This window comes from Lepisosteus platostomus, chromosome 28 (assembly GCF_059453375.1).
Source record: "Lepisosteus platostomus isolate fLepPlt1 chromosome 28, fLepPlt1.hap1, whole genome shotgun sequence".
NCBI classification, from domain to species: Eukaryota; Metazoa; Chordata; class Actinopteri; order Semionotiformes; family Lepisosteidae; genus Lepisosteus; species Lepisosteus platostomus.
Genome location: NC_142638.1, coordinates 1,241,703 through 1,266,988, shown reverse-complemented (window position 1 = coordinate 1,266,988; position 25,286 = coordinate 1,241,703). Strand labels below are relative to the sequence as shown.

At 41.5% G+C, this 25,286-nt stretch overlaps 1 protein-coding gene across 2 annotated transcripts in view; it reads right to left on the bottom strand.

Annotated features, from left to right (window-relative positions):
- Positions 1–22,956, bottom strand: part of LOC148638531 (tumor necrosis factor receptor superfamily member 16-like) — a 51,639-nt gene extending 28,683 nt beyond the window's left edge. For both annotated transcript variants that reach the window (XM_088622742.1, XM_088622743.1), the window contains exons 1-2: positions 22,590–22,956; positions 12,414–12,555 (exon numbers count right to left, since the gene is read on the bottom strand). In XM_088622742.1, coding sequence (XP_088478868.1) covers positions 12,414–12,555; positions 22,590–22,625 — 178 coding nt within the window. In that variant the 5' untranslated portion in view covers positions 22,626–22,956. The remainder of the gene's footprint in view (positions 1–12,413; positions 12,556–22,589) is intronic.
- Positions 22,957–25,286: the final 2,330 nt, after the last annotated feature.

The window sequence follows — 25,286 nt, the reverse complement described above, 5'->3', positions numbered from 1 at the left end:
TTACCTACACCTCAAACATCACTTTTATCCTGGATGTGCTTATTCTCATCAGAGCAATACTGTGAGAATTGATGTGTCTCTTCTTCACAGCTCTGTAGTGTGTATTATAAGCAAGAAAAACAGACTATCATAGCTGTTAATTTACCACCCATTTTTACGTACGTATTCACATAATGCTTCATCCATTCTTACAGCCTAACAGCATGTACTCCAAAATACTCTGTTTTGTCTCTGCATCTAGATGATGAAGTCCCTTACCAGCTGAAATAGACTGGATAATGTACACAGGGCCATGGCAATTGTCTTCTCATGAACATTTAATTGACACTTTCATCCACCCAATTTTAAAAAATGGACACAGACCATTTATAACCATTTCATCCAGTTCAGGTTTGTGGGGGACCTGGAGCCTATCCTGGGAATCAACAGGCACAAGGCAGGGGAGAGCCTGGACTGTGAGGTCAGTCCATGACAGGGCACACAGAGACATACTATGGCCAATTTTCCCAGAAGCCAATTAACTCTTTGGACTGAGGGAGGAAAACTGAGCACCTGGAGAAAACCCATGTGAACACGAGAAGATCATACAGTACAAGCACCACACAGACAGCACCCAGATCTTAAATTAATCCAGAGCCCCTGTGCTGCGAGACAGCAATGCTAACCACTGCGATGGGCACTTTCATTTTCCCCATTCAGATAGTAGGATGCACTCTGAGATTCACAAGGCCAAACCAACTAAGCGGTGTTATGCTTGCTCCATTTTGTGCTTATTGTTCTGATGCAGTGGCACTGTCTCTTCGTGGCAGCTGTTCACTTTAACATACGAGCTCTACAGTGGAAAATGTAAAAGAAATGAGAATGAAGATGTGCAGTAGCTGTAGAAGACTGTGATGCCATGAACAAGGCAAAGTCCCCTTGGTTTTAACTTCAAATTTAAAAGACGATCGAGCTCCCGCTGTGTTGTGACATGTTTTATGTTTGCTCATTTGTTTTTACGAGCTTGCCTGACTGCAGGGAGTAATGGACTGCATGATCTTTGCAAATGGTTTTGGCCCTGCTGTGGAGCATCAGGCTGATTCTCTGCCTCAGCTTCCCTGGAGTGTATTAACACAAGCTGTACGTCAAGACATCTTTCAAAATCAGGCTGAGCAGGTTATACATTGCAGATTATTGACTGGGACAGAGAATGAGTTTAGAACTAGGCTTAAAATGGAAGTGTGTTAAGTTTAATATTGTTTAATTATTTAAATCGGGAAGCACCTTGTGGTGTCTGTTCATTAAGAGCTCTTTAGAAAATAGAAACAGTATGTTATTATAGGTTTGGCATGGCAGTTAGCATTGGTGCTGCATGGGTCTTGGGTTCAGTTCTAGCCTGAGTGCATTCTGTGTTATTCCAATGGCCAGCATTGTCTACCGGATTCGTTTCCAACTTATCTCCAAAGGCTTCAGGGCCTTCAACAAATTTTCATGACATTACAGAAATTCCTTAATCTTCAGTGCCTGTTGGTTTAAAAGTTTACAATACGTCTACAACAGTGGTTTTCTGATGCTTAGTCTATGCAAAGCCCTCTGCCTTTTCCATTGCACTTCCAGTGATTCGCCCATGCTTTACCAAACTTCTCTGTTTCACTATGGCGTGAGCTGCTCTGCTCACATTTTTACGGAAATAAAATGTGCAGTTGCTCAGCCATCACGTCACATGACCTCTACCAAAGCATGTAGTAGAAGGCTGGTGGTTCCTCACAACGACTGGGGCTGGGGATTGTATTGATCAGCAGTTTCAATCCCCCAGTCGGAGGAGATTGGTATACCATACTTGCTCATACCCCTGTACTTTCTCTCACAGGGTCTGTATTCTTGCTTACAATTTACCAGAGAAGCTCATATGTGCCCTTTTGGGTTCATGTCCCGATGCTGGAAAAGCTGTGAAAGAGTTGTAATGACAAATAAAAGAAAACTCCTGTTAGTCGACAACCTCATTCCTTCATATTACAGTCAGCCTCAGGGTGTTTGAAAAAAAAAATGTGCACATCTTTTCTGTACATTCCTAAAAGACTTTTTAAATTACCCAGGAAAGTGAGTCATAACTACTGTATATGTGAAAGCTTCAGGGCCTCAAATTAAAATGAGCACACCCAAACAAAGTGTTGTTGTTGCTTATCTGCAACAGTCTAGAGTCCACGTATGAATGTCACCTTTCTTCATAGCTGCCACCGTCTGGGTCGGGGTGATGTTAGAGCCTAAGCTACCAAATGCATTTGTGTCTTCTGCTGTGGGTGCATTTATATATATAATTGACTTCTCGAGGAAATTGGCCGATTATATTAAAGTAAAAATTGCATTATTCCAAAATGTTTGCATTGCACTGATCATGTGGAAAATCATACACAAATGATCAAGTACTGTAAATAATAAAGCAATCTTGGGCAGAACGATGGCGCAGTGGTCAGCACTGCTGCCTCGCAGCGCTGGGGCCCTGGGCTCAGTTCCTACAGTAGTGTGCTATCCACGTGGAGTTTCTATGTTCAGCCTGTGTTCACATGGGTTTTCTTCATCGTGCTCCAGTGTCCTCCCATAGTCCAGAAATATTCAGTACAGTAATGGTACGGTAGGTTAATTGACCCTCATGTGAGCGTGCGCATGTTTGTGTCTGTCTGTGCCCTGTGATGGACTGGTGTCCCATCCAGGGTGTACCCTCCCTTGCAGCCATTGCTTGCTGGGATAAGATTTGGCTCCCCCATGACCCTGTATTGAACAAAGAAGTTAGAAAATGATTGGATGGATGGATAATATAGCAAACTTATCTTTTAGCATGTTTTCATTACATTACTCATGTCTTCCTGTTTCCCAGTGATTAATGTTGACCAAATTCAGAGGCCATTCTCCTTCGCTCCACCTCAGTGCAGTCCTAACCAGCTGACTCTAACTGATAGACCAGCCCCTGGGGACAACGTTATGGCTATCTCTGCCACCATTCATCTCCTTACTTCAGCAGCATGCTTCCTTTGCTAGGGGGTAACTATGGGTCCAGTCTGTTCAGTGTAGTTTAAATGTGCCAGTTCAGCTTTTCTCATATGCAGCACATCCTACAGCCATTACCATAATGCACCCATCAATAATGCAAGTCAATACATTAATAAAGTACACTCCTGGCAGAGCACTGTCTCTTATGATCAGCACATTATGGCAAGTGCTTTAAAGCTTTGCATATACATTTCTTTATAGGCTATATTACAATATTCTGCAGTTTATAGAGAAATAAAAGGTCTGTCTCTGCTGAATAAGATCTGCTCAATTTCATTTAAACTGATATTTTTTCCAAGATTAACATCATCTCAAGCCTGATGTCTTTACAACAATTACTTTTTGATTACTAGTTAATTAGTTTCTTGGAAATGTTTTTTTGCAAACTGACAAAATCTTTGTGTGAGGTAATTAACTCACAGGAAGCTCTGCCTGCCACATCTCAGTATTGAATTTGTGCGACTTCTCCCCTCTGAAAACTCCCGTTCAACAGATTTCCAGATTTCTGTTGCTGCCTTTTTTTAAACTGTATGGTGAAATGCAGTGTTTAGGGAAATGATGCAAATTGCAATCTATCGATTCAAATGTGGTTTAAATCACTTTAATTTAGTCCAGGCTGCTCTGTTATTATGTGGTGGGATGCAGAATTATCTGCAGCTCCACTGCCCCAAAAGTGATAACATACAAAATGAGCAGAATACTAAAATATTTAATGGAATTGTGAACTAGGAGCAGCAGCATCATACTGTTTTGCAAAGGAAAACCTTATGCTAACATGATGACAAACAAGAAAGCTGAGAGTTAAGTAATGCTAAAAAATTGGGTGGCTGGTAATCAGACATTGATGAGAACAGGTTGTTACTTTGGTTATTTTCAGTGTTAAAGTAAGGAACAAGTTACGCTTTTCATGCTAAAAAGCCACAGAATCCAAAATGACAACAATGTGGTCTGGGCTCAGGCCATAGTGTGGGAAACTTCTGGACATGAGTTGGCTTGTCACCAGTTTGCATCACAACTTAGTATACATGAGAATGGAATCATGCCAAGACATGTTACTGTTGAAATCGAGTGATTATTCCATTGTGAATGTGGCAGCAGCAGCTCTGGGACCTGGAAGGAGTTCATACCTCAGTCACTCAAAAACAATCTGCAATGTTAATTGACAACAGACATTGTCAATCCTGTGTTCAGCAGGAAAAGTTTACTGAGTGAGCTACAATGCCTTCATTGCTCCTTTTAGAAGAAGGCTCTAATTGAACTTTTCCAAGTGGTCCGCAGAGCTAAAGGTCAGGGATTTGAAATGGAAGAAATGGTATGTTTCAGTAACATTCATTAAAGGTCATAGGAAAAGTTGTCAAAGGTCATTCAGTCCATCAAGGCATGTTTGTTTCCTGGGTGTGTTTCAGTGCTGCACTGGTTCTACAACAATTTCAGCACTAAGAAATTGTGTTAGTGCTAACTATATTAGCCTTATAATCACCCCCCTTTATGAGCAAAACAAGTGATCTCCTGCAAATCCAGGCTTATAAAAATTAAAAGTTGATTGACCTTTTCAAGTACTTGAGAACATTGAGCCGATAGAACATTGCATGGATCTATCAATGCATCCTGTGCAGCAACTTCTGTTCTAAATGTTACTGTCTTTCTAGAAATATCTCAGAATTGATCATATTAAGAACATAAGTACTTGAAATGGAAACAAGGAAGAGGTGGTCATTAAGCTAATTCCATCCATTTAAAAATTCTCAAGCTTCTCTCCTTGTCCGTGTGACTCATGGAGAGCAAGTTGGGGTATGCAAAAAGATGAATTCCTATTACAAGATATTATAAATGGCCAATAAAGTGATCTTAAAAAAATTCAACAGTTAGATGAATGCAAAACTTAAACCATTTCCTGAAGGAGACCAGAGATTGGATCTCAGCCACCAGAGTGGAAAACTTGATCCAGATACCCACAACTCTTGCTTTCTTGCTTTCTGTCCTAAATTAAGTTTCCTCTTGTCTACCCCTTGTCTATGTTTCAGAACCCAAGTTTGGGTAATCGTATTTTTGTGACAGCAATAAAAGTTCACATCATGCTGGATTTTAAACCTTTTATGGTTGGGTCACTTTCAGGTCAGGCTTCACTCTTGCATTCAGGCTGATTCACTTGCATTGAAGGAGAGGTTCTGCCAATAGTATTAAGTAATGGATACAATCTAAACATGACACACCTTGTTGATTGATTTCTTTAAATGTTTCCAAGAATTCTGAAAAGAGGCACTTCAGATTAACTGCATTGGCCAAAGAATTAGTGTATTTCTGGAAAGGGATACAAAAGGCTGCTAAGTATTTTTTTTGTGCTAATATGCATGAACTGATGCCAACAAATCCATGAAATGTACGTATGTAATAAAATCTGACATAAAGTGTTCAATGAGAATGTCTAGCCTAGTCCACGCTTAAACTAGTGCACCACAAGAAATGCAGTACACAGTACAGAATGCTCCATTATGTCTCAGGTAATTATTGTTAATAATAGTCAAACTGGAGTGCAGCTTAAAGCAACTGCTGTACTACCACAGCAGTCAGTGAAAAGTGACAGCAGGCACAGATACCAGTCTGTGATGTTGACGTCCTGTTTTGTAGATTTAGTACAGTAGGTTTGACTACTGAGACTTGGCTTTTTCCACAGACTTTCTGTACAAAAGAATAACTAAGAGGGGCCAATGTTGCAATGAAATAAGTCCAATTCACCTTTTGCGAAGGTTTGTGATGAGTCCACAGCTGCCCAGCCCTGTTTTAGAAGCAGGGATCATTGCTTATTTCATGAAATGGCTGGAAGACATCCTCAGATTGCTTAAGTAATGGCAACCTAATGATGTACATGGTTCAAATTGCCTTGCTCTTTTGTTTTTCTTCTCATGTTTATGTAATGAATTAAGTGTACAGTAAATATCAAGGAATCTTGTGCTAAAATTATACAAATCATTAGTAAGACCTCACTTAGAATGTTGTGCCCCATGTGAATCATCACATTAATAAAAAGATATGGATACTTTGTTGTACGTCCAGAGAAGAATGTCTAGATACCCCACACTGACAGGCCAATAGGACTGAACCTTTTCTACCTTTTCTTGAACACAGAAGACTACGAGGGGACCAGATGAAAAGATTCAAAATCCTCAAATGTACTGACATAGGCAACCCTGTGGACTGAAAGGAAATGAATTTAAAACTGAGAACAGGAGGCACTTGTTTTGCACAAAGGGCTGTGGGAGTCTGGAATAAGTTAAATCGCCAAGGTGTTGAAGCTCATACCTTGACTCCTTTTAAGAACTGGCTTGGCAGGAAGGGAGAGGTGGCTCTGGGGAAAAGATGCCTATTAAGGAGAAAGGCCAAAATGAGACACACCTGGGCTAACTAAAGAACTGGCACCCAGAGGGAGTGAGATTTTCCCATGAGGGAGAAGAGCACATTGGACAGGCTCTAGGTGGAAATGGCCACTGTCCTGTGTCAGTGAGAAGACGTACTGTATAAAAGCAGCCAGGAGGAAAAGGCAGTCAGTGTCTGTTGCAATGGGTACGACTGGCTTATAGACCTGTGGGACTTGGAGAGTGATGGAGGCTTGAAGAAAGTATAGCTAGACTTTACTACTAAATTCGTTTTTGAGAACCAAGTACCTTTTAAAGAGGATGCATTTTCTGGAATAGCGACACAATTTCCCACATCTTTAACTGAAGACTAGACCCATTACTACAAGATATTTTCGATGCTATGAGGATCTTCTTTCAATAAAAACTTTAAAAGGACTTGCCTTTCCTCAAGATCACCAACCACGCCAAGACTGATACTGCTGTTAAGCAGGAAGAAACTAACTTTTCCACATCCCCATGATAGTAGACTACAGGAGGTCATATAGTTATCCTGGCAAGAGATCTCTGATCTGTTCCAAATGTTTGGTTTTCCCACAGTCTGGAGCTATAGAATAACATAAACGTATGGAATCATTCCAGCAACTTCAGTTTATCATTTATAATGCTCTGAAATAGCACTGGACTGATTCCTAAGGCTAAGTTAAGGTTTGTATTTAAAAAATGTAGGACATATTCAAGAAAATATAAAAGATCAAGCTAGAAGGTGACTTCTGCTTTAATATTGACTCTAAAATACTGTTTTCTCGGGTCTTAATTATAAGAGTAAATAGCAACACCTTGGAGTCTTGATCAAAACAGCATTTTCAATTTTAGTACAAAAACTGAGACACTCCATTCCCCGTGCTTAGATACTCAGTCCTTACTTATAATACATATACTCCAATCTCTAGCCTTCCTCCTACCACTAAGACACTCAGCCCTTACTAAAACCATTGAGACACTCAGTCCTTACTCATAACACCGATATACTCCATTCTCTGCCCTTATTCATAACACAGAGCAATCCATTCCAGACAATCCATTCAAAGACTTGCATAATGGTCATTAAAAATCCCAGGCGTTTCTCGAAAAGAGTAGGGGTGTAACCCTGGTGTCCTGGCCAAATTTCCCATTGGCCCTTACCAATCATGGCCTCCTAATAATCCACATCTATGAACTGGCTTCATTACTCTGCTCTCTTCCCCACTGATAGCTGATGTGTGGTGAGCGTTGTGGCGCACTACGGCTGCCGTCACATCATCCAGGTGGATGCTGCACACTGGTGGTGGTGGAGGGGAATCCCCATTACCTGTAAAGCTCTTTGAGTGGAATGTCCAGAAAAGCACTATATAAGTGTAAGCAATTATTATTGTTATTATTATTTTTTATTATTAATAAAGCTAAGCTAGGTGATCGCAGCACAACTCTAGTCTAACTTTAATTATCTGCAGAGTAAATCTTGCATACTGTATCCTGTGAGAAATTCTATTAATTAGAAGAAATGCAAAATGCTCCTTAGAAAATGTTGCAAAATATATTAATGAGCGAAGAATTACATGCACTAAGTACAGTAACACTTTTCTAAAAAAATAATGGCAGGTGACTCGAGGGGAGCCTGTTATACACCCTCTAATTAGGAGGATTGGAATCACAATGCTTGAGTCACATACGACTTGCATGTTCAATAGAATAACAAGGTGCATATCCTATATCTACTGCATACATACTGTCTGCTTAGAATGAGTTGCAGTTTTAATGTACAGTCTAATGTTCCCTATGTTTTGGAGAAAAAAGAAACACACATGGGATTTACAGAATTTGCAAGGTTTGCAGGACAAATCTAATTTTAGGAGAAAGCTGGGATGTATGAGTTTGTCTTAATGAAGCTTCATGAAGCACAAGTGATAACAGATGACACAACGCTGCTGCCACAGTGTCACTTGAAAAGGCTGGAGGCAGGAACAATTGGAGAGAATTCTGGTTTCACCACAAGACTGGTTAGATTCACCCAGCATTTCTGGTTTGATCTTCACCTAATTGGGGAACGAAACAAGAAAAAAAGGCCTTTTCATGTCTCATCCCTTTTTCACATGCTGCGTCTGAATACTGTCTCCCTTCTTCCTGCAATTACAGCAGCCAGGCATTGGGGGCAGTATTCCCCATGCTGTCCTTTAAAGCTCGGCTGATTGTGACAATTTAAGACAAGCTTTCCGAAGTTCCAAACAAACAGGGTGCAGTTTTAAGTGTCACACTCGCAGGCAGCTTTCGTACTTATCATTTTAACATTTGGCCTTACCTTATCTTTGCATAATCCCCATCCCGTTCTCAGAAGTTCTCATGGGAACTCCTGGAATTTACCAAGACCTTAATCAAAGAGACAAATCGCCTCCTGAAAATTATTCCTCAAAGCCTCACAAATATCACTTTGTTCTATTCAGTACATCACATGACACTTCTGACTGTTTTGTGATTCCTTTGCAAATCCTTAGTATATCTGGCTTTGAAATGCCTCATGCTCCACTCTGATGGAGGGTTCCATGGTAAATAGGAAGGGCATATTTGTCCTTTCACTATGGTATACTGTATATCTACCTTTTATACCAATTCACCTTGCTTTCAACCGAACTCTACCGAACTTTAATTTAGCACAAAAAAACATAAATCATGTATGATTATCATCGTTGAGTGTAATAAAACAATAAAAATACAGTAAAAATATGGTGGAGATAATGAAACATACATGTTCATCACTGTAAAATGAAGGAGACATTTTCATGCATATTTATGAGAGAAATTTGATGGAGGAAACTGCAGCCCACTGTGGCAGTGAGGGTTAAGCCACGCTCTGCTAAACAGGTTTGGCCGCTGTGTGGGAAACCTAGTCTAATGTAGTCTGGACAGGAGCCAGGGAAAGCCATTCCACTTGCCCTCAAGCACTGTTAGCAAATCGTTTTCTTGGCATGAGACCTATTCAGGAGCCCTTAAGAAAGCACACCACCCTGCACAGACAGGAGCACAACTCAGTACACAAGAACCACTGTGACCCCAGGAATCACTGTCCTCATTGCCTACACTGCCTGGGACTGCACTGATCCAGGTGCAGTTTTATTTCAAGGACCCCTGGTGGCACTGTGTGCTATGCCAATAAATACTCTGATAATAACAATAACTCAATCCATGCATTAGGTAGCTACTGGTAACAAAGAGGGTTTAATTTGTATATTTTCCAATTTCTTATACTCTAATACTAATAATATTAAAAAATCTACAGTTAAATCAAGCTGCCTTGATCATTAGCCTTAACAACAAGTGCATGGTGACTCCATATTGCAGGAGTATCTCAGTGCCATAATGCCCGGAATAAGCATCAAGTGTCAATCTCTTTGCCACATGTTATTGAAAGGCCCCCCAAGATGTACTGTAGGCTAGTCTTAAGTCCAGTTAAATGCAAATGACATAAATGTTACTTAAACAAGTATATTCAAAATCCAGAGCTACTCTCCCTCATGACAATGGATATATGCATGAAACAAGATGTCGTTCTGTATATGTATAAGTAGTCCAGTTTAATATTTAAGGCCTTGTACCACACAGACTGAAGTTCATGTACAATTAGCGACTTACTGACCTGGAGAGGGTATGCAGCTCTTAGTATATGTGTCTCTGTGTGTCTGTTCCCTTCAAGGTTACAGAGAACTACAGTGACAGTATCAATGGCCTATTTTTAGTATGGCCTGATTTCAGAGCGCTAGACTTGGGTCCATTAATTGATCAACTGATATTGCTTTGTTTCTGTACGCTAATGGCTTCTAAGCTACCATTCTTGACATGGAAATGAAATGTGTGGAGCTAACACATAAATTAATGAAAATATAATCAAATCAAAACATTTCTTTTTAATTCCATGATTTTTGGCATTGACCCTTTCTGATCTGCATTCACTCATTAAATATTGTGCTATACTAGCTATACTTGTGTACATGTATATAGCACAAACTATAGCTGTGAAAATACAGTAAATTAATAAATCAGTAAATTAGGATGTTTAAATGAGAAGCTAAATGAGACATTGAGAGACTGGGTTGTCATTATAAGTGAAAAGCCGTATAGCTTTGTACTACCCTATATGTTACAGCTTAACAGCTACTGTGTGCAGAACGTAATGTTTCCTTTGGTTAAGCTACTTGAAAGCCCCAGTAGATCTTAGATGGAAAGCATGGCACCCTGCTGTGCACCTGGCAAAACAATCCAAACTGTTTATCACCCAGGAATGGACAGTGTACTCAGTTTCACCTCAATTAACATGGGTCAGCCTCTGACGAGTTTCCCCAGTAAAAATATCCAATCATATAGCTAATTTCTTACAGTGTAAATCTTGTAATTTTTAGAAACTGACAACAACACGTTTTCCCTTATAAATGCTTCTCATGGTACAGTATGACACAGCATAGCAAATGCACTGCAAAGCTGCAAACCGTTTTCTTCACAATTCTTCACATTTACAGGGATGGCAATAAACATTTTTCAAGGGGAGCCTCTTAATGGGACATCAGCAGTGCATGTCCCCCACCAGGTGAGGTTAAAGGTGAACGGTTAATTTACAGCACATTAAAGGAGTTCCATCACCTTTGCAGCAACAATCAACTACAGTGCAATACAGATGAAGAAGTCTAGAAGAAGATTGAGCTTGATTTATGATGGAGATGTTGCCCATCAGCACTAAAATTCTAGCTTAGCTAAACCCATCATGATTTTAAAGGGCTGTAAATCTTCAACACCTTAGCCAGCTTTAAATAACTAATGTTTCTGTTCTGATCTTCCGAGAATTCACTGTTTTTCTCACAGTCCTTCTCAGTGCACTAAACCACAGTATGTCTTAATTTCCCTGAATTTGTTTTTTCTTTCTACTGATATAGCACTGTTTGAAGACACTCTTGTGCAATGTCCTTTCATAAAGGGATGTCATTAGATTTCTCCAGTGTGTTCACCTGTAGCCATGGTGACCTGCTGTAAATACATTTTAATACAAACACTTAAATGACTTCAGGATAGCCACTGTTTTCAGAAAAGCTCACTGTGGAATTTTCCACTGCATGTGCAGGTTCTAATAATTGCAAATGCACAAGGCCAGGCAGAGTGATAGTTAACCGTACAGCCCTAATACAAACCTGAGCCAAAAGCATGAAGTATTAGGCATCCGTGCACAACACAGGAGGTACCCAATTATATTTTAAAGCATTCGTTGCAGGGCTGCACTGCATACCCCGTAATTACAGTAATTAGGATTATATTCAATATATAAAGTGCATTTATTTGTTCCTCTATTAGCCATAAAAAGAGCTCAAAGGGTCAGGCACAGTGCCTGGGTAGAGACAGCTATTTTATTACACTCACTAACAGAGCTCCCACATCACTTGTGATCTAAAGATAGAAAAAACACCTTTTTAAGTTATTACTGTATTTTCCATAATGTGTTGTGCTGAATATAGTACTGATACCACAAGTCAAAACACAACAGTGGCTCTATCATTGCCTACATGGTCAGGTCTATTCTCTGCTGATTATACAAGGATTTTACAAGGAGTATAGCTCTGGCACTACTGGTGGATGCCAAATCAGCTACTAGGCTGTGAAAGCTGTAACTCTCAGGTTAAAAAGGGATCCTCAATGCTGGCCCCTCCACCTGAGGAGTTGGGAAAGGAGCAATACAATAAAATACTCAAACAGAACAACAGTGATGTTTTTAAATTATCTTAAAGCTTGCAGCACTGTGACCTTTCAGGCTGGGGGCCGAGGAATGTGTGGCTTGAATGGTACAGCTGTTTGGCTGACAAACCCATTGTCTTGCATGGTTGTCATATCAGTAAGGAAGACACAGGTCAAAACATGCTACAGCTTTTCTGTAAGACTGACAGCTGAGAGCAGGGTTGTCTCACGCAGGATTCCCATCTGTGTGTCTTGAGGAGAAGACGATCGGGCGGAGGCACTCACTGTCTATACAGGGGGCACACACAGTCTGGGTGACCCCACACGGCTGCACCACGCCCTCTCCCGGCTGGCACTCTTCACAGCACTCCCCGCCGGCCGTGTGCTTCCCGGACTGGCACGGCTCTGTGGCTGCCAGGGCGCCCACCTGCAGAGAGACACGCAGTCGTTTAGTGGGAAACGGCAAGTCCAGTTGCACGCCGTACAGTGCACCGCTCCTGTGAAGACAGCTCCTTACTGGTTTCACTTCGAGTCCTGTGAGCGTGGTCGTGATCTTTAAATCCAAAAGGATGCTTCTGTGATTTTCAGCAGGGCAGGGTATCTCCATTCACAGGTTTGAAGCTCATTTCTTGTGTTTGCAAAAAGCTTAACAGTGCCGGGGTATTGGAACACACTGGTGACCTATAGTATACACGTTACTTGTCAAGTGGTGTGTCATTGTGTTCCCATGGATTAACACAGCAACTCATTGTCAAACAAAGGGGAACCACCGCAACGGTGTGGCCAAACCACGGTATAAATACTTTTTAAATTTAAATTTTAAAATAAATTAACCGTAACACATGATACATTTTAATAAAGGCACTGTCACCTCAGATACCTTTCTCAGACTTTCTGTTATCAACTAGTTCACCCTGCCTCCTTGGCTGACCCCTGATGGCTGAGACATTTACACTCTGTTTCTGCCTCTCTTGTCTTGCCTGGAATAGTCTCCTATCATATGCTCACGAATACACCCCTGAAGGGAATTCCACTAGTCATTGTGACACCCCTGCCCCAAGGGGACTCAGTCAACACAGAAACCATGGATAACAGTGCATCCTTGCTTTGTTAGTCTGCCCCTGAACTAAAATAACATGCATTCCTATCTGACACCTTCACTTTTGAACTGTCTCTGATCTCTGTCTTAAGCCTTCTTAAAAGGAGACCCCAGAAAGCACTTCCATCTCAAGAGCAGCAGAACTGGGGGGTGGTGCTGGGAGGTTGGAACACATGATTTTCAATCTGTAAGGATCGTGAGATGTGAGGTATTGAACCAACGTACAACGAGCTGAGAAGAAAGCCTCCTGTCCATGAACTGTTACAGTAGCGATGTCTCTATTGTTATAGACAATGCTACAATGGTGCAGAGCTCATTAATACACATGAACATGAACTGTGAAAAAAGCTTGTATGTGATTTTAAGGGACAGAGCCTGTAAAGAAGACTGCAACTGTAGGTGATGGCAGGTGTCACTATTGCCGCCTAAGTTATGATAATGAAAATAGTGTATTGTAAATAAAAAGTGATGTGTATTCCCTAATGCCATCTTATCACAGTAAATCTGTATGTTTTCATACCTTTCCCATCAAGCTTAACACCAGACTACAAATCTCTACACTGTATTGTACTATTTTCATGAGCATGTTATTTTACACTGTTATTACTATAGTGTACCAAAGTAAACTTTAATAATAGAAAAACCCTTTTGGTTTGAAAGTAAGTTACGAGACTCATTTGGAGTGCATTACATTGTGCATGTGTCATTCGAAGTCACAATCCGAAATGCCGGCGAAGTGCACAAACTGAGGAAATCTGAGGAAGTTGGTATCCCCGAGTCCCTGCATGCACTGCAAGGTTCAATCTGCAGCAATAAGAATACAGTTCATATGTGATCCACAAAAACTGAGTAACAGCTGGAATGTCATTGCTGCTTTTTTTTTCAAAGGCCCGGGTAGATTGAGTAAAATTCAAGACGTACAGATTCTACAAATACACCTGGATATTGTAAACATCTTGAGGTATTGATCATTTCAAATGTGCATCTAGATTCCAGCTTGAAAAAGGTCTAGGTCAAAGGACAACGAATCAGGACATGTGCAGACAGTCTGAACTAATGAGCTACAGGAGACTCTCTTGACTCAATAGGTTTCTTATAGTGGCTTCTCTCAGAAATGTAGGCTGTCCGGTGATTAAGATAGAGGTTGTGCTAGCAGGAGGTTCCAGGTTTAAGTTACAACTGTGTGTCAGACTCACTGGGTTACCTGGATTGAGTAACTGAGTCCGCTTCTGCTCTACCTTTGGATGTCCCTGCTGTGTGACTTTGGTTAAAGCTTCACTCATCCATTATAAGAAAGGTGCTTATTCCTAGTGAGGGTCCACCTAGACCCTGTCCCTGAAGAGATACGTGGGACTGCGGCCCCAAACAAATGGCCATCAACCACAGGTCACACAAGGACAACTTACAGACACAAATTCACCAGCAGCCAGCCAGCATGGGAAGCAACTGGAGCTCCCAGAAAAAATTCACATGGATTCGGGGAAAATATACACACAGAAGGTACCTTAGGCTGGAATCAAACCCAGGACCAGGAAAAGAATTTTGATCCCTCGTTCGATTTCAGGCTGTGCCTCTTGGCACAAAACTCTCTGGGCACCATCAGGATTGTGTGACACTTTGACTGACCCCATAGGAAAAAAACCTAAATCGAGTCACTCTTGTCCCCAGTTGGTATATTGTGAAAGTATGGTTTGCCAAGGTAAATGTACTGTACATGAAAATATACTTTCACCATGGTTCTCCTCTACCTTTTATTGCTATTTTACCTTATTTTTACTGTTCTCCTATATTTTGTAGCACACTTTCACTTAGCTGCTCTTTTTTGCAATACCCTGGTTTACCATGGTAAATCTTGATGAGGGCTACATCGCACAAACCTTTTTAATGTGTTTCACATTAGCTCATGGGGGCTGAAGAGAGCAGTTAGGGCTATAGACTCCTTAGTCGAAGGTTATGAGCACCTGTATGCCATTGTACTCTTTCTCTCCAAAATTCACAGCAAGGAAAGTGGAAGAGAAACTTTACTTTAATCACATTTCGCAATGCTCAGTTGCAGAATCTGTTCAGTCCTATGAGAAACTCTTCTCAGCACATGCACAGCCTCAAGCAGTCCTCCTTGAAGTAATACTTCTATTTCACGTCTGCTATCAAACTTTGGAATGTACAAAAACTGCTTCACCTTAATTTTGCACAGACGCAATTAACATTCGTTCCTTTTTAACTTGTAAAATATATTATTGCCCTATACTATACACCCTTTAGAATGTATTTCATTATGTTAGTGTTATATATTTTTGTACAGCAAGAACAAATGGACATTGTGGTAATGTAACTACTGGCATGTCAGGTGAATATCTTTTATCTGAGACATTAACCTGCAGTTCTAAGGACACCAAAGAATTCAAACTGGTAACAAATGTGACTTATTCAATGCTAGGGGGCAGCATGGAGCAATTGGAAAGATTCCAGACCCATTACCTGTACTGTAGAGCAGTATTGGGATTTAAGTTCCCAATGCAAACAGTGCTATTGTATCCGAGAAACTAAACTATAGCCTGACTTCTGCATTCTGGGTACAAGAAATGCTGTGCAGGAGGTATTGTAGTTGCATTGCATGATTTTTCAGAACACAAGAAAAGCTCTGGTCCTTTGAGCCAGAAGGTCAGCAATCCAATCTGGTGCCCAGTTCTGGAATGTGCCAGTCCTGCTTTCTTTAAGCCCTGTTCTAAAAAACAGAGTTGACTGACTCATGCCCTTCAGCACAATCCTCCAGGCTCTGCGTAACTCGATCCTCTCATCTAGCAATCTGCCTGGAGTGCGGTCTGAGGAGGCAGAAAGACTATTGTGCTTCTCACAGCGAGAAAACCCACAGCCCCCTCGCTCTCCATTCTCCCTGCTCCACATCCCTAATGGAGCCGCTAATGGTGTAGATCGGGCTCTATCACACTGCCTACACTGTGCATTTCTGTTCGTTTCAAAATTAAATCTGCATCCCTCCTCTCTCTTGGTCAACACACTAGAGCCATCTTTCTGCTTGGTCTTTTTATTTAGAAAAAGGCTCCAAAAACCACCTGAAATGGCTCAGACATCAGCACACACTGCATGTAGATATATCTGAACAAGTAATAGGTTTATTCCATGCTGAAAAAACTCCTCACACTCCTCACCCACCTCAAGACGCTCAACCCTTTCCCGCCCACTGTCAGCCGAGCTACCTTTCCACAGGAGGAATTCTGGCCTCGCCAGCTGTTAGCCTTGTCTCGACACCGAACTCGGTCTGCTTCTGAAGGCTGAGCTGTCCTTCAGGATCACTCCCACACCCACATACTCACCACCTTCCCTTCATTCTGCTTCACTCATGACAGAATTGCTGTTCCCTCTTTGGAGGAGGTGCTGCTCCACATTCACCACCATTCACCTCCAGCATCTCAAACACAGCTGAGGAAATACTAAGCAAGCCAAATCACCAGGGAGAAGAACGTCAGAGGTGGGAATGCATCGTGTCTGAGCTGATGGGGTTCATCCAAGTCTAAAGGGACAGGGAGGGGGAACCCCAGCTGCAGGAAGGAAATGTGACCCTTAAAATGGATTCCTATTTTATTTACGGATCCATAGCAGAGAAGAGTCAAGATCCCACAAACCCAGAGGACATCTTCAATCTGAGCAGGACCCAGAGGCATGTGCTTCTCCACACATTTCTGTTGGGGTCTGCGATCTCTGAAGTCTTCCCTGTGTTCTCAAGGAACGAATATGTTTAACTTCCTGACCCTAGCTGTCAGCCATGGCTTGGCTCTCTGAAAATCATCAGCACTTAATGGGCCCTTTTTTACCATTTGGAAGATCACATAATGGACACATCTGCACAACACACCCACTCGCTCAACCCCTCTCCCCCAGCAGCATCTCTCTCTCTGGAGTGCTTGTAAGTGCTTCACAAATTGTGGCTTTAGATCTTGCTTCAGGCTAAACGGTGAATAGGGGTCTTTAAGATTCTAATGATTATATTCCAAAGCCATGGTAGTCTAAGGCTAAATCTGTAGCCTGACTTTGATATCCTGGGTTTTCCCCAGCTTGTTTGTAACCCAGTGTGTGTCATTGTGGCTAGCACTTTATTTTGGTTCGCTGATCACTTTAATGTTGTAATATCAGGAAGAAGAGAACTGAAATGTCATTTGGTGAGCTGTTCACACAGACAACCATTATTTCTGCAGAGAACTAGTACAGATTCCGCATAGATTTATGCTTTATATTGATTAAAGAACACAAACAGTGCTTTCCTTATATTTCAGCAGTGAGCAAGTGATCCCTTTTGTGGGCTCACCAATCGATCTTCTCTGGTTCATATTCAATATCCCTGAGTAAACTGAATTCATTATCCAAATTTCAGATTTGCAAGGAAAAGGGAAAAGCTTTGATCCAGTAAAATGAAAAGCACCTGGCACTGAATTTTGCACCAGTCCAAATGCGTTGTCTCTGGTCTCACGTGTTAACCAAAAGGGAAACAATTGGGAGAAAAAAAAAGATCTGCTTTGTTTTAAACAAAGCTCCATGTGCACCATACATACCATCTGCAAATGTTTACAGTGTTAGTGTATCTTTGTCAGTCCCAGTAAACATTTTAATGGATTTTTGCAGTACATTAAAGAAATATCAAAGTCTAACCCAAGGACCAAAGTTTAGTTTACAGAACAGGATCCATTTAGAAAAGCATGTATGAGCACAGACAAATTTTACAAGTACTTCTGCATGAATTGCAAATACTTTGTTCTAGATTTTCCTGACATTTCTCCTAAAAAGCCTCCTAAGCTGTGTAGAAGGAATCAGATGGATGAAACCATTTTTTTACCATATCAGTAGCATGGTGGGTGACACACTTGTACACAGTTAGCACAGTGAATGACAGAGTATGTCCAGATTCCTTCCACAGTAAACCCACTACCGATGGAAGAGAAGTACAGTAGTATCTAACACAATAGGGAACGTTAAATGTAGTGTAAACAAACACCTCCATCCAGTCTTATCTATTACTAATAAAAGTTAGTTTCAAATTTCTTCTTCTTTTCAAATCAACACACAGGAAAAAATCTTACAATGTTTTATGTCCTTTTTTGTGCCGCCACATGATTCAAGACAAATTGATTGGATAGCCTCACTTAAAACGAAACTGACACCACTTGACTTGTCAATTAAACAGATTGATCGAAGATTAACCAAGTAGAGAAACCAGAAACTTAACACCATGCACTTATCCAGTATTCGTATGCATAAATTCAATAGAGTGGCTGAAGATGGAAAAGTGAAAGATGACACATCACCAAAGGCTCCATGTAAAGAGACAGATTTCACTGAAGCACTGACGTGGACAAATTTGTGGATTTCTAATTCTTTAATGATCTGATCTGGCCCTTCTCTTACCAGGGATATTATCGTCACCTTTTCAACAATAGAAAATAATTATTACTGCCCTTAGCATCTAACAACAGAGTGACAAGACTCATTAATTGCTTATATATACAAAAACTGCACAGTGTTGATTACAAAGAGCTCGAAACAAAAAAGGTTGGTTTCTATCGGCAACTTACTCAGACTCTCACAGCTTCAGAATTCATCCTTGGAACCTGTCCATAACTTGAAATACAGTACTATAGTGTGTTGTCAATCCACACCTATCTTTAATACCTTCATTGACAAGTTACAACACTCAGCTGCAGATTCAGAGTGTCATGGCCATACCAGAGTTACACGTCTGTGTGGGTTTGCAAGACAGGTTCTCCTGCACTTCTGAATTCAGTTACTCCAATGTTGTCTTTATTATTTGTTTTCTTCTGTTATGCACCTACGGGACCCCTCAATACTGCAGGCACAATTGTTGGGTTGACATTCTTCAGTTATAAGACTGTGGCACTGGGCACAGCGTATCTAGTTCTTAAATTTGATTCCTCAGGTAACTCCTCCAGTTCCCCGCTTCATAATTATGCCATTTAGCTCACAGTGACATCAAAGACCCCTGGTCTCTTGTAGAGACTATGACAGACCAGACCCAAGTATTCAAAATCCTCTAAAGGCTTTGGTAAGTCACCTAATCGTCTTCTGCAGAATTGGCAGTGAAACAGATGTGAACTGACTCTCATGGAAGCTTTGGAGAAGTGTATTTAAAACTTAGGAAAGGAGATATTTTTACCAAAGGGCTATGGGAGTCTGGAACAAGCTACCCAGTCATTATTGAAGCAAATGTCTTGGCTTCTTTCAAGAATCAACTGGATAAGATGGAATCAAACCGCTACCTACTATACAACCAAACTAGTTGAATCACAAGCTCATCACATGCATTTTTATAGCTTTATATTTCAGTTACATTAAATTAAATTAAAATGTCCCAACCCTATTCAATTTATCATAATACCTCGAAAAGCTATTGCTTGTGTTTCAATATTTGGGTATATATGTCTTGTAGTTATGAGGATAGCCTCTACTATACTGCTGATAAAGCACTGCGATATATAAATTGAAAAAAATGAGTTGTCTCGCATGTGTTAAAATCAAAATCAGGAAAGAAAATGTAGCATGAGCACGTAAGCAGCTTCGTAGGAACCGAATACATTTTGCATTTATTTAACAAAAGACACATTTGACCGTTTAATTTTGGTTAATCCATCCGGATTGAAATTGTTGCGGATTTATCTCGTCTCGAATGGTATTCTAAGACCTTATTAGCCGGAGGGTACTTTCTCTCCCGAAACCATCAGATCCTTACATCTGCTTTATTGGTTGTTTGTTTCGCAAATAATACGCAACACGTCAGAAATGTCTAATGTTCAAACTGAAGACTTAAGGAATGGCACAATCAGGCCTGCGATGACACTGATCCTTTAATCTTTACAAAAGGGAGCTACTGTACTTGTTAGTAATCTACAGGAATCTCTCCTGTATCCCCCTGGCTGTCATCTTCTTTCATAAGTGCGAGGCCATCGCGTTCCCCCTTCTTTTATGCGGTGAAGACACCTTACCTTTACTCTGGGGCAACCTAAGCGTTTCATGGGTGTGTGTGTGGAGGTGGGGTAGAAGAATGAATATAAATGACGTTATCGACCCAATTAGACCTACTGTAATATACTGCATCTAATTGGAAAACTGGGTTTGTTCGATTTAGCCAGGACGCCAATATTAACAGGCTTCCGTGAAGTCTAATCTGAAGAATGCAATATTAATTTCTCTCTACCGGCGACCTTTTTAAACAACGCCACCCTCAGCCAAGTGTGTTGCGCTAAAGGTCACGGTGGAAACTGCGTTTTCGTGACAGATTTACCAAAAATACTGAGCAACGGTTTGGCATATCTGATCCAGTGTGGGCAGGAGATCATATGAGCGTTTCCTCTACGAGAAATGTACAGTACGACGTTGAAATACAGAAAGATACTGAAATCGATATACCTGTATACTGTATATACTGTAACAGAGTAGGAACATGATTTCAAAAGTATAACCTTCTCAATTGATGGTTTAATTCTATATAAATGTAACCAATATGCGCTATAAATTTATTCAGCACATACACAAACAAAATGTACATTTTCCCCCCATAAATTTACATCTTGAATAATACATTTAACGAAGCTGGGTACAGTAGGTCGACAGTTTCTCCTGCAGGTACAGTAAGTGAGCACTGTCGCACACTCGGAACACGTGACCGGCTGGTTTCAATTAACAAAAACGATTTTGCCTCCGACAGCAGACCGTTCACAACGGCGGCTCTTTCAAATCCAGCAGCAAAAAGAGATTATCTGATCCCTAGCACTCACTCTGTGAAAATGGTACGGTATGTCTCTGCAGGCCGAACTGGTTTTGATTGCTTACAGCCTTTTAAAGCCCTGGAACTGGATAATAATATGTTTCCTCACTTTAAAACTTCGACTTCAAATGAGTTACCTGTCTGATGGAAGACTCAAACTCGTTTTCTAGTTGACCTCTGACAAGTGGTGTCAGAACAAACAATTGACTACTGCAGGATAATATATTGTGGTTTACCTTTACGATCAGTTCTGCAACCCTGTAATAAATATACACCTTTATTCATGTGGGTACAGTCAATGGATAGCATGCGCTATCAGTTTCTTTTAATCTCAGAGAAAACTTAAAACCTCATCACGTCTCAGAGCGTCCTGGGTTGTACAACGCCATTGGGGTTATAATATTGATTACAAAACGAGACAAATGTCTTACAGTTTTTAAGAGTTCACTATAATTCAAGCTTGGTTTCCAGCTATCCATTGACTGTACATTGACAGTTTTTCAGCACACTTTTAACGAGGCCACATAATTTTCTGACAACCGCTCAACGTGCGACAACGTGTATCATCATAAATGATGCCTCTGCAAATGCTCTGATTGCGGAGAAAAGCTGCAAGTTGTCTGAAAAGGCATAAGGCATAACGAGGGTCTCCATGGGAGAGCTGGCGGGTCTGAAGCTGAGCCCCAGCACGGGTTCCGAGCGACGCGCTCAACACGAAGCAGCGTGGCCAGGCAAGCAGGCAGCGCTGTGTATTTGTGGTTTATTCAGGGAGACTAATTGTCTTTGGTCGCAGGCAGCCAACCAGATGATTTCGTTTCTAAGTGGAGGCTTCACTTAAGGTTAGCCCCACACATTAGCGCTGCGCTGTAAAGAGCTGCCCTAAAAGCCGCTGGTTACTTTGCTTACAGTTTAATGCGATTTAAATAATTCAGAGACGTGCATGAGGCAGCTCCGCTCAGAAACAGCGGTGCACAGCTGTACAGTGTATTGCTTCAGACTATACCGCAAAACAATCTTCGTTATTATTTTTAGCATTGTTATCCTCGTACTGGAGATGTACCAATCTAAAACATCCCAACAGATGTTCCCCACTTCAGACAACTGTGCCTCATTCTGCCGCGGTGCGTTGAGGTTTTACCGATTCATCCCGTTTAGAAAAGCATGCCTCGACACAGCGAAAAACGGAAATAACAAACTCGCACGCCCATTTAAACATTTTCTCACCTGTTGTGTGGGAGAGCTGACTCAAAACATTGAGACACCTGCCTGTCAAATTATTCTGGACATAATTGCGAAACATCACCCCGGGCGGTCTGTCGACCCGCAGGGTGCCTGGTGCGAGAAAGAGCGAGTCTTAGTGACTCCCGAAACAGTGCCTGGCTCTTGACATTGCGCTGTCAGTGCACTGGAGCCCGTATCAAAAACAGCCTCTGTCACTGGGCAGACAGGCACCTCCTGCCGCGGCGCACAGCACACTGGCCCAGTACCTTCGCTAATTAAAGAGGCTCTGCCACTTCCCTGGCGAGCCAACAACCGCTCAGAAACTGCAAGGAAGAAGCAAACGCGCACTCACCGCTCCCAGAAGAACTACCAACATCGCGCTACCCATGATCTTCCCCGGCACGGCTTCAACGGCGGACTTGGTTCTTATTAGCAATAAAATATCAGTATCCTTTTACGAAAAAAAAAAGTTTATTATGAATATATTCGCTGGAATATGTTCTTTATCGTCCCCCTCTCCCCGGCTTGTCGGTCGATAGCAGTCCTCGGTGATTCCCTTCACATCCCAAGTGCCGGACCTTTGGGAATCTAGCGACAGGCTGGCAGGTAGGAGAGGAGACTCTGCGCGTTTGGGCTGAGACGTGGCCGAGCTCTTGCTTTCATAGCGGCGAGCCGCCTCTCACGGGTTGTGCTTGGGACCAATGCGAGTCACTCCCCCTTTCGCTTGCTCTGACAGTACACAAGCAGTTGTCTCCCCTTCTGTTTCGTTCAGTTCCGAGAGCGAGCATCCTACACAGCCGCAGGAAAGAGCCCGGTAATGGATTGGTTAATAATACAATCAAGAATATGCTGGAGTATGACACTTTCTCCGTACAAAAGTAATTGTCTTTTCTGTTTTTGCTTAGTTGTTTTTTTTAATTGCATTTTTGACGGTCTGTCTCATCTGAGCTACTGTATGTCAGCTAAGTCTAATTTAAAATATCACTCAGATATAAACTGTTCCAAAACACATGTAATTATGAAGCACACCAAGAATCAGTTTGAAGTCATTGGTTTACAAAATGCACGTAAGTAACGACTACAATGTAATGTTCAGGTACATTCAGAAGTGCACCTTACCGCGAAGAGGTATTTACATCAGAGCGAGAGAGCACGTTGTGTTACCATAAAGCGGATCACAAGGGGGCGACAAAACATGCAAAACACTCGTGCGATTCAGAGGTGGATCTTTGCTGTCATTGCAGTCCAGTTGTTTCAACGCAATTTACGTAAAAGCCGGCAAGATCATAAAGAACGATGATAAAAACAGTGCAGCAAAGAGGTGTTTGTTATTCTAAACAAGCCCCCTTCTCATTTCCACTTCTGATTATGTCCCAAAACTGTCTATAATTCTTCCCTGGTACTCCCGTGGATTTTATATAATTTATACAGTACTGTATACTTATATATTCACTCCCTTCCCATTTTGTTATAAATTTATATATTTATTGACTTTGTCCATAGTATCTTACTTTTGTACTGATTTATCCAGCTTGGAGTGGTCAGCACTGCTGCCCCACTGCACTGGGACTGTAGGTTCAATCTGAGGGGTGCTGTCTTTGTGCAGTTTGTTAGCCCTGTGTTTCTAGGGGTTTCCTACAGCTGCTCCGGTTTCCTCCCACAGTCCAAAGACATACTGGCAGGTTATCTGGCGTCCGTGTGTGCGTGTGTGTAGCTGTGTCACAATACAGGACCCTGTACTTCAGGTTGAGCACCTTGCTCAAGGGACAATTGCAGTGTCTCACCTGGGATGTGAGCGCACAACCTTCTCGTTACAAGCCCAGATCCCTAACCACACCTCTACCACTTGTTGAGCTCCTAAATAATGTTTTGTTCTGAATAACCTCGTGTTACATTCACCTTGAGCCTCATTGTAAAGAAAAGCGCTTTGTTCAGCACCTCTATTGAAACTCTGCCTGTCGCCACTACTTACAAACACAGGTTGATGCAACTTGTCAATCAAATTGCTCAACGCAGAGCTACTAGTTTCAGTTTTTGTTGCCTAGAAAACACTTGCGTGACTTTGGCCTCACTGCAAGCGGGCGACAGTTGAGAGGAAAATGCAGGAGAGCAGGAGTATTTCATCTGGGCACCTGGATTCAATTCCCTCTAGCCACTCGCCATTCTGTATTACTCAGGTTAAGAGCACAAGCTGTGAAAGATGACATTACGTTGCTTTGTACCCTGCAGTAATTTAAACACTGAATTTATCCTTCATTAACCCAGATCAGAGCAGGTCAATTTGATTGTTTAAGATTAGCAAGGGCAAAGTCTTGCAGTGACAGGGAATCAAGGTTCCCCAAACCTTGTCCCGGGGGACTGCTGTTTCTACTGTCTTTCAGTCCAGCTGGGATATCCTCAGACAGAATCAGCTCTTTATTGGATTAATATGACCAATTTAACAGCTTGTCCCATCTCTTCAGGATTCTGGTGCTTTAAAGAGAAATGAATAACCTGCAGACCCCTGGCTTGAGGAATGCAGCTCATGATCAATTTCAGCAGCTAACAGCTGAAAAAGGATAAGGGGCCACAAGTGAAAATGTACAGGACTGGAAATGGAAGCACTTACTGATGGGAACATCAGGAATCCTGTGATGGTTAGACTTGACTAAAATCCGTATTATAGATGCTTCCAAGGAATATCAGACTTTTTTATTCGTACCATTCTAGTATCTAATTACCTTCATATGAAATACATGGAAAAGATTCATAGATGAATAGTCCTATGTATCTGCAGAGCTCAATAAAGGACAATGAGTGATATCAAAATAAGTATGTAAAAGATTTTAGCTGCAACCAATCAGAAACAAAGAGCAGAAGCACACACCCCCTACTGTTCTCCAGCCACACTGCAGAGATACAGGTACACCCCCTCACTTGAAAAGACATGACAAAGCTCCTTTAGCTTTGAGGAAGTCAACCTGAGATCTTTTTCACAAGAGCTCTGATTACAGGGGCCGGCGACCGTGTGTTCTAAAATGTTATTCCATTGATTCCTGCCTGGGTCGAT